The 9,143-nt window shown below is 37.1% G+C and overlaps 2 protein-coding genes across 4 annotated transcripts; both read left to right on the top strand.

Moving 5' to 3' along the window:
* The first annotated feature begins 389 nt into the window (after positions 1–389).
* Positions 390–2,431, top strand: LOC105176550 (GPI-anchored protein LLG1). Its single transcript, XM_011099391.3, has 3 exons — positions 390–1,008; positions 1,130–1,186; positions 1,959–2,431. The coding sequence occupies exons 1-3, from the start codon at positions 918–920 to the stop codon at positions 2,336–2,338; spliced, it is 528 nt and encodes a 175-aa protein (XP_011097693.1). The 5' UTR covers positions 390–917; the 3' UTR covers positions 2,339–2,431.
* Positions 2,432–3,446: 1,015 nt separating this feature from the next.
* LOC105176549 (putative WD repeat-containing protein C2A9.03) lies at positions 3,447–8,720 on the top strand. Of its 3 annotated transcripts, none has more exons than XM_011099390.3 (10): positions 3,447–3,704; positions 4,957–5,097; positions 5,270–5,437; positions 5,550–5,636; positions 6,429–6,563; positions 6,669–6,779; positions 7,247–7,338; positions 7,424–7,529; positions 7,972–8,058; positions 8,151–8,720. In XM_011099390.3, exons 2-10 carry the CDS (start codon positions 4,957–4,959, stop codon positions 8,562–8,564), a joined length of 1,341 nt encoding a protein of 446 aa, XP_011097692.1. In that variant the 5' UTR covers positions 3,447–3,704; the 3' UTR covers positions 8,565–8,720. The 3 variants fall into 3 exon arrangements, with proteins under 3 accessions (XP_011097692.1, XP_011097691.1, XP_020554518.1); XM_011099389.3 differs by having other exon boundaries at positions 4,943–5,097; XM_020698859.2 differs by lacking the exon at positions 3,447–3,704 and having other exon boundaries at positions 5,029–5,154.
* Positions 8,721–9,143: the final 423 nt, after the last annotated feature.

Below are 9,143 nucleotides of genomic sequence, written 5' to 3'. Positions count from 1 at the left end.
TAATTAATGGATAATTTAATTATTTATTAATTTAATAAGAATTTGCCCGGATTCAACTAAATGATATTCATGTACAATGTGACTAATTATTAAATATACAAAAGTTGATTGTACATACTAGGTTGTACTAGTTAAAGCTTAATGCAAGTTCATATATGTTATGAAAATCAACCACTATGTAAACCTTTGTTGACGACGTCTTTTGCAGCTTGTGATGGAAACATTCAAGAGCGATGGGAAAGGGTCTCAACTTAAACCAGGGTGAAGAAAAGTCTTCCCTCCAGTCAAATGAACTATTTCCTTTGTCTCTTTGGAGTCAATGGGTTTACTTCTCCACCAACGATAGCTACATTAGGTTCCCTCTATGTTTGGAGAGGGTTTGGGACCAAGAAATACAAACCCGATCGAGTTTGTGTTCTCAAGTTTTACCATGGATGAATCCATCCTTCAATTCACCCGTGTTGTAAACGATTTTTAATTGAATAATCTAATATCAATAAGCCGAGTTACCGGTTTAGGATTCATGCAAACCATAAATGGTTTTGGTTGGTTCCTCTCTCTTGATTATACCATTCGGTCGCCATAAATATCAGTCTCCGCGTAAAGAAACTCATAAATATCAACCCCATAAATATCAGTTTTCGCGTGCCACAGACACTGCCCCTCAGCCTCTCTCCCATTTTCCATCTTGCGTACGTTATTACGTTTTCTTTTTATATTGATTGTATACCCAATTATGGTAGCTAGATTCTTCCCCTGGCAATGTCGGAAGTAGAACAGGAACACAGATCTCCAGCAAAATCAAAGGAGTTGGGTTCTGGAGAGAGATTCTTCCGCCTTTTTAAGTGATTTCTCGGGGTGATAATTCATGTAGAATACTCATTGGCTCATTAAATCAAGAAATATTGCCCCTGAGAATGATGGGTTTGAGCCAGATTAAGTGTTGTTTAGTTCTTGTTGTCTGTCTGTCCCTCTGCACCGCTCTCTCGGCCGTCGCGTTTGTTTCAGGTTTGTGGGTCGTGAATTTCATATTTCCAGAAACTGGGCTTTTTTAGTGCTTCTGGGATTCTTCTTCTTCTACTTATATTTTAAGATTTTTCGTAATTTACTTTTGTTGTTTTTGAGGCAGATGTTATATCTGGACAACGAGTTTTGAGTCAGAGGAGGCTCCTTCAGTCTAAGAAACGTAAGTTTATTACTATCAAGAAAGAAAGTAACTCTGCTTTCCTTCTTGTATTCCTAATTTTTCAGAATTTTGTTATTTGTCACAATGGTTTTTTTGATTGATCCAGTCATTACGCCTCAAGTGTCTTCGCTAACTTCTTTTGATAAATAAAATATGATGAATTTGCACAAGCCCATGTCATATCCCATGTAGCTGCGCAGTGAACTAAACTGATGCTACTTTTAGTTGAACTTTGTCTTTCTTTTGTGGTTCTTCTTCTTGGAGAGGAGATGGGAGTAGGACAGTCCAATGTATCATGTTCCATGGTTGGGGGCTGGGCGGGACAATGCTCGTAGCATCACCCCTTCGGTGCTGATGTAGTTGTGCAAATACGTCTTTGAACTGAAGAATGGATACTAATCAGTTAGTTACCTTGGGAAATCTGTAATATATCCAAGAACGTCAGAGAGTGTTTGTATAACTATGCCTTAGTCGTGACTGCAACGTATTCTTTCTTGTTCCTGAGTTTCTCATGTAATCGCGTAAGTGAATGAGAGCATATCACCTAACGGCTGATGTTGTCGTGCAGTATGAGCTTTGTGTTCATTATGCTAAATAGTGGCAATGTCGTAGTGTAATTAACTTCAATAGATTGTGTAGTTTCACAGCTTGGATGAACTAATAGACGGATTTGTGCACCTGAATCATGTTTTATTCCTGAGCTTTACTTTTAGCACCACCTAGTTTTTCTTGCCTGACCAGACTATCCACATTCTGGCATTTCTGTTCACAGCTTGCCCTGTAAACTTCGAGTTTCAGAACTACACCATCATCACTAGCCAATGCAAGGGACCCAATTACTCGCCTAAACTGTGTTGTTCAGCTTTCAAAGATTTTGCTTGCCCATTCGTGGATGAGCTGAACGACTTGAGCAACAGCTGTGTTACAACCATGTTCAGCTATATCAACATCAATGGCAAGTATCCGCAAGGTCTGTTTGCTAGTCTGTGCCGGGAAAAAAAGGAAGGGCTCGAATGCCCTCCAGATCCACCATCCTCTCCACTATCAGATGAAGATAACAAAAGCAGCGGGAGCCGGATAATATGTCAAGTGTTGTCAGTGGCGATGCTCTTAGCAGCTAATCTTGTGCTGTCTCTGCAGTTGTTTGTATGAGACTTGCAACATGTGATTCATTATGTTTCTGTTGCTACTTCAAGAACCTAACTAGAATTTGCATGAATAAAAGTCATCAAGTTTCTTGCTGCCTTTTCTTGAGTTTTCTCTCCGTCGAAAGTTTTTACCCAAATTAAGTTCAGCTAAACTAAATCAATCACAAAGCAAATTAGTACACTTGTCGTATGGTTAGTCAATCTTTTGAATTGTATATCATATGACATATAATTAGTTCATATTCAAAATTTTAAGTAAGAAACCTTTGGGTTCAAATTGCACTTACATACAAGAATCAGTCTATTTTGATAATTTTTTTGGTAGTTGTTGAAATTGACCCTCCCTCTTGATCAAATCTTTAAAGAACAAAAATCTCTCATTTTCTAGTAAACTTGGAATCAAATGGTTTCACTTATTGAAAAAATAGTGAAACTAAAAAAATAAATAAATTAGACGATAATATTCTATACTAATATTAAAAATAAGTCATTATGTACTCACAAGTGATACCATCGTACTATTTTTTTTAATTTGGTATTATACCATTAATTAAATAATTTTAAAAATTAATTATAATTAAGCTCTCTACATTAATGAACGGGCTATTAGTGACCACTAAACAATTTTTGAAAAATGAAAATTATACTCTAATTAGTTAATTTAAAAATTAATTGTAATTACTCTTTCTTTTTTTTCTTTTATAATTTTTATAAAAGTAATTTCATATTATTTTAAAATATAATTTATTAATTTATATATTTTATTTTTATTTATAAATATATTTTAATACATAAAAAATTATTTATACTTATGACCACTACTGGTGTATAAAAAAAAGTCCACCAATCATTTGAATTGAAGTCAAAATACCAAAAGTGGTGTTGTGGCTGTGCTTTTTTCATCTAATTAATTATTATAATTAATTGGAAGTTGGGGAAAAAAAAAAGAAGAATTTATAATATTTTGTGTTCCTTATTGGTAGGGTAGGGTGGGGTGGGGTGGAGGGTGGGGTGGCAAACTCGGGGATTAGTCCAAAACCAGTGGCAATAATGAAAGCGGCCCTATGCATTTAAGCAGAAACATAAACATATAAATTGAGGTCTCTTTCCTTCACGTTTCTTAGTTTCGACGCTCGCTTTCTCGAAACAAGTGGATATAGATTGGCAGATACCTCATACATTCCTCCACCTCTCTCTCTCTCTCTCTCTCTCTCTCTCTCTCGCTTGTGGATTATGGCGATCTGCTTATCAGAAATTTTGCCTAAATTGTTAATCAATGAATCGAAGATTGATGTTTGATTGAACCTGCCGTCGCAAACTTCAATTGGAGGAGCTTCGGAGTTGTTTTCGGTTTCGCTGTTGTCAGGAAGGTCAGAGCTTTATGTTAATGCGTCATTTAGACGGGAGATATGGTGTAATTATCTTGCTATGTGTTCTTTTTTTTCTTTTTCCCTCTGGAATGATGGGTTTGGTAATGTTGTTATTCTTCTGGTGTGGAGGCCGGTGAACGCTTTTATGCGTCTTGTAATGTTTTTGCAGGATTGAATTGCTCGTTGTTGGGTTTATGAGGGGAAAAAGTGGCTTGTGGAATTGTGGGGATTGAAATTGTGCGTTGTGTTGGAGTTTAGTGGTAGTAGATTGTATGGGGTCTAGAATATAGCTATTATGTTTTAATTGATTGTTGTTTTGCGCATTGCTGGAGTTGTCAACATGTTATTCTACTTTCTGCGTGTGGAACGAGAAACTGGCTATATTTTCTCTGTGTATTCATTTATGGTTAGGAGCCAATTCTCCCGCTGTGCTTCTTTCTAAGTTGTCTTGCTTCTATTCTTGCAATTGGTTTGTTTTAGCTGACTTGTTCGTATGGTTATCCTAAAAAAATTGAAGTATACTGCATTATGTAGATTCTGATGATCAAGCATTACTTTTATCTTGGAAGAGTCATAACAGGCCTGCTTGGCAATATTGTTAATGTGTGGAATATGGATACATGATCTGAATGGTTATGCCCTAGGCCAAAGCATGCCAGAAATCAATATTATTGATCAGCATTGCATTGGTCTTGATCGTATATTTCACTGCAATATCATAAGGAATTTTTCTTTCATTAGGTTCAGATTTTGGGAAGATGGTCACTGCCCTCGTATGGCCTAAAATCATACCTTTTCTTGTATAATCTTTTGGATTACATTTATCTACTTGGACCTTGTCACAATTGCATCAAATTGAATTTCAAATGGAGGAAATTCAAAGATATTTACAGCTAGAGAGGCAGCCATCACGGGTCTGACCGGAGAAACAAAAGTTTTTATAAAGCAAATTCATTTTCATAATGTGGTCTCATGTTTTGAGTTACTTGAGCAAACTTTATGTATATGTTATAAATAGAAAATAGGCACTTGTTAGTATTGCTTTTCCGCTTACTGGTTTATGGTGTATTAATCACTTGGGGCACGTTTCCGCGTACTGGTTTATGGTGTATTAACCACTTGGGGTACGTTAGCGCGTGAGTGGGATTATAGAAAACTGCTGTGGTTGTCTTGGTGCTACAACTAAATGACAAACAATTGTTGCAACATACTTGGATGATTGATTGCTTTCCTTACAGGACTGTTCCTCCAGATGATGTCCCGCCAGCGAGGAAACCATGCTGATGACATGGAAGAAGAATATGAAATGGAAGGGGTAGATGATATGATGGATGAGTTCCATGGAAGAGATGGTGGTGCCTCAGACTCTGATGTGAATGAATTTGACTACATGGTTTGGTCATAACTGAAACATATGCTGTTAATCTTGTTTGGCCGTTTTCATTTCCAAGTTATCTACTTAACCTTTTTTTCACCCCAAATTGACCTCCAAGAGTTTTTAAAACTTTATAAAATGGTGGGCACTAATCATCGCTCCATCTGTTCTCTCTCCATCTCTTTTGCAGAATAGTAGAAACCAAGACACTACAGCAGCTCAAGCTAGAGGAGGCAGAGATATCCAAGGGATTCCCTGGGAAAGGCTCAATATAACAAGAGAGAAATATAGGCAGACTAGATTAGAACAGTATAAGAATTATGAAAATATTTCTCAATCTGGAGAGGTGTCAGAAAAGGTGTGTTGTTATCTTCATTTTACTAATTGTCCCTCTGTATAGTCTCCCTTGGTTTTGTTGATTGTTATGTTATTTTGTTTATTAACTTTCGTGCCTTTCCTCTTGTGAATAGGAATGCAAAACCACTGAGAAAGGCGGCTCATACTATGAATTCCGACGAAATTCAAGATCTGTGAGATCGACAATTCTGCATTTTCAGGTAACTGAAATAGTAGCTTATACCAAAAAAAAATATTACTTAATCATTCTCTATTTGGATCAAGTTGGACAATCTGTAACGTCCATAAGAAGTCTATCCATCTCTCTTACACACACATGTTTCCTCTTGCATGCATGATATATTACTAATTCTACCATAATAAAATTTAACTAATCTTAGGGAGGAATAGTCGACCTATTAATTACTTTTGAGTTGATCAATATTTCTGTTTTGGTCAAATAATTTGAGCATTATCAAGATATGAAGGGTTTTGATTTGTGGCAGCTTGACTGAAATTTCAAGATGTCAAAACTAGTGTAGTCAGTATATGAGGTATTAGAAAATTGGCAGCTGTCTGTAAGATCTCTTGTGGTGAGCGGTTATTAAGGCAGAGGAAGTGATGAACACAACCATATTGTTCTGTCAGAAGAAGTGTAAAAGGTGTACCTGAAAAATGTGAAGTAGATCTCTGTTGTGCCTAATTGTTTTAGCATACAGTGACAAAACTTTTTCCTAAGCTTTAATCAACTATATGAACTGTACAGATGAAGAAATGAGGAAAAGGACGTATGAAATGAGTTAGCATGACTTGGTAAATAGATGCAACACGAATGCTTAGTAAGGCGTGTTACATAAATAATACCCTTCAGGGTGGGTTGCTTATTGTTCTCTTTGCCTGATTGTAATTTTCAGCAAAAGTATATTATCTCTGTTCTCCTTTCTTACTGTTAATACTTTTTCACTTCTCTTGTTGGAACATGATAATCTATGAATTCACTGCTTTGCTTGCAGTTGAGAAATTTGGTATGGGCTACATCAAAGCATGATGTTTACCTTATGTCACATTACTCAGTTATGCATTGGTCCTCATTAACACATACCAAGTCTGAAGTTCTTAACGTATCAGGACATGTAGCACCTTGTGAGGTCGGTGATTCTGGCTTTGGCACTTTCCTTATACATATTTTTCTAGAGTTTGTCCTGGAATTCCTTATTGTCTTTTCTTATACGTCTCTTTTTTACCTAATGCAGAAACATCCTGGAAGCTTGTTGGAAGGATTTACTCAGACCCAGGTCAGCACTCTAGCAGTGAAAGATAAGCTGCTAGTTGCTGGGGGATTTCATGGAGAACTAATCTGCAAGGTCTTTCTTTAAATTCCATTAAATAAGTCTAGTTACAAGCAGCGTCAGAAAACTTATTATTGGCCTGTATTCTTGTGTTCTTGAAGGTTATCATTTTTTATTTTGCTTGACCCTAGTGGTTTTAGGATTTATTCAGAATGTACCTAGTTCTATGAATTGCTCTCAGCGCAGTATAACTTGACCAGTGAAATTGCTCTTACATTCAGTTCATTTGGCCAGGTCAGATGAAATTGTTTTTCCTGGAGATGATCTAGTAATTTTGGTTTACAGGATTTGAGCAAATCCTCCCATTTGTTTGGCTTCTGATCAATGATAAAGCATGAAAAAGGCTGAGAGAATTATTTCAAGAGTTTTCTTCTTGAGCTTTGTTTGCGATATTCCATGTCTTTTGGCTGTTTCTCCATGCTAAATTTTGCTTCCGACAGCCTCGTTGCTCAGTTGTTTTGTTAAACTTGTTTTGACTGCAGTATTTGGACAGACCTGGAGTTTCTTACTGTACGCGGACTACCTATGATGATAATGCCATCACCAATGCTGTTGAGATATACACGTCTAGCAGGTTCGGCTAGTTCTTCGAACTTGTTTTTGATAACAAGCTTTCTGTTTGTGGATGTCCCTGAATGTTACCTCTCTCTTCTCTCCAGCGGTGCAGTTCATTTTGTAGCTTCAAATAATGATTGTGGGGTTAGAGATTTTGATCTGGAAAGTTTCCAACTGTCTAAACATTTGCCGTTTTCTTGGCCGGTGAATGTGAGTTTTTCTCTCCGTATGAATATATGGTTGTTCATGTCTTATGCATCCATGTGTATTTTATTGTGCACTTGGCCAAGGATGTTGTCAGTGGTGGTATTTATTTATTTATTTATTTTTTTTGGGGGGGGGGGGGGATAGTGGGGGGCTACAATTGGTCGATGGAATTACTACTTTGTATTTTGGTGCTCATATGATGGAACAATTTCTCAGGAATAAGGATTTCAGGAGCCACCGGAAGTCCCGGGGGGGGGGGGGGGTGTTTGGGTGGAAGGAGGATATCCTTAATTGGGTTGGAGAGTATACAAAACTGCCTCCCTGGTTTAGGGACACCTTAAAGAACTAGAAATCATTCTCATATGGTTGAATCTTGATTGACCCTTCGAATATGCCTGGTTTCATTATACTCATTAAGTTCATTTGATTTTGTCTATTCTTACAGCATACTTCTCTCAGCCCTGATGGTAGGTTTCTCTTAATTGTCGGAGATGATCCCGATGGTATATTGGTGGATTTTAGGAGCGGAGAGGTACATCACTTATTTCTTGCTGAATGAAACAGAGATATTAAGACCCTTGTAGATAGACTACATGGGGGTGAGTATTAATCTTTATATTCCAGGTAATTGCATCTTTGCGCGGTCATTTGGACTACTCCTTTGCCTCAGCATGGCATCCCAGCGGCTTAACTTTTGCTACTGGGAACCAGGACAGAACCTGCCGAATTTGGGACATGAGAAATCTTGCAAATTCAGTCACTGCCTTGAAGGGTAATCTTGGAGCCATTCGTTCCATACGATACACATCTGACGGCAAATTCATGGCCATGGCCGAACCTGCAGATTTCGTCCATGTTTTTGACGTAGAAAGCGGGTATGAGAAGGAGCAGGAAATTGATTTCTTTGGTGAGATATCTGGCATGTCATTTAGTCCCGATACAGAATCGCTTTTCGTTGGAGTGTGGGATCGTACATACGGTAGTCTTATTGAGTTTGGGAGACGTAGGCAGTTCTCGTATCTGGATACTATTGTCTAAGTTGGTATCTTAGGTTTAGTTGTGGTAGTGGGGAAGGGATGTATAGAAGAAATTAGGAGGAAATTATATAAGCTTTTGGGGTTTCCCAGGGCATTAGTTGACTGGCATGTGTAATATAGTAGAGGAGGTTGTCATTTGATATCCTTTTCATGATCACTGTGGACCTAACTATTCTAACATTTCTTGTTATGAGACACGAATACAACCAACAGAGTTGAAATCCCAAAGATATAATATAGTGAAAATGGCACTCGATTAGTTAATTGAATTGACATTAGTATACGGTTAGAATTAAGTTGATTGAATTGACATCATCTTTCCTTTTTGAAGGAGCAGTATACGGTTTTATTCTAAGCTACCCACGTCCACCGTTGTCGATTTTTAAAGAAAAGAATGATAATTGCTACATTAATCTAACATCATTGATGCCATTTTAATTTGCTACTTTATGTTTCTCATTCTCTAAGTGAATTATCATCTCAATAATACGATACTTACAACTTTTACTATTTTTATTCAAACAAATAAGAAAGCATACTATTATTTCTGTAGTTTCCATATAGAAATTTTGGGTTTGAG

The sequence above is a fragment of the Sesamum indicum genome, linkage group LG13 (assembly GCF_026168435.1).
Source record: "Sesamum indicum cultivar Baizhima isolate 11 linkage group LG13, ASM2616843v1, whole genome shotgun sequence".
NCBI classification, from domain to species: Eukaryota; Viridiplantae; Streptophyta; class Magnoliopsida; order Lamiales; family Pedaliaceae; genus Sesamum; species Sesamum indicum.
Note: the sequence above shows the minus strand (reverse complement) of the source record. Positions and strands in the feature narration are given on the sequence as shown.

Excerpts from the sequence above, each read along its gene's own strand:
- LOC105176550 (XM_011099391.3), top strand. The coding sequence starts at position 918 with ATGATGGGTTTGAGCCAGATTAAGTGTTGTTTAGTTCTTGTTGTCTGT. Across the intron at positions 1,009-1,129 it reads GGCCGTCGCGTTTGTTTCAG|ATGTTATATCTGGACAACGA; the intron begins GTTTGTGGGTCG and ends TTTTTGAGGCAG. Across the intron at positions 1,187-1,958 it reads GCTCCTTCAGTCTAAGAAAC|CTTGCCCTGTAAACTTCGAG; the intron begins GTAAGTTTATTA and ends TTCTGTTCACAG.
- LOC105176549 (XM_011099390.3), top strand. The coding sequence starts at position 4,957 with ATGATGTCCCGCCAGCGAGGAAACCATGCTGATGACATGGAAGAAGAA. Across the intron at positions 5,637-6,428 it reads CGACAATTCTGCATTTTCAG|TTGAGAAATTTGGTATGGGC; the intron begins GTAACTGAAATA and ends CTTTGCTTGCAG. Across the intron at positions 7,530-7,971 it reads CGTTTTCTTGGCCGGTGAAT|CATACTTCTCTCAGCCCTGA; the intron begins GTGAGTTTTTCT and ends CTATTCTTACAG.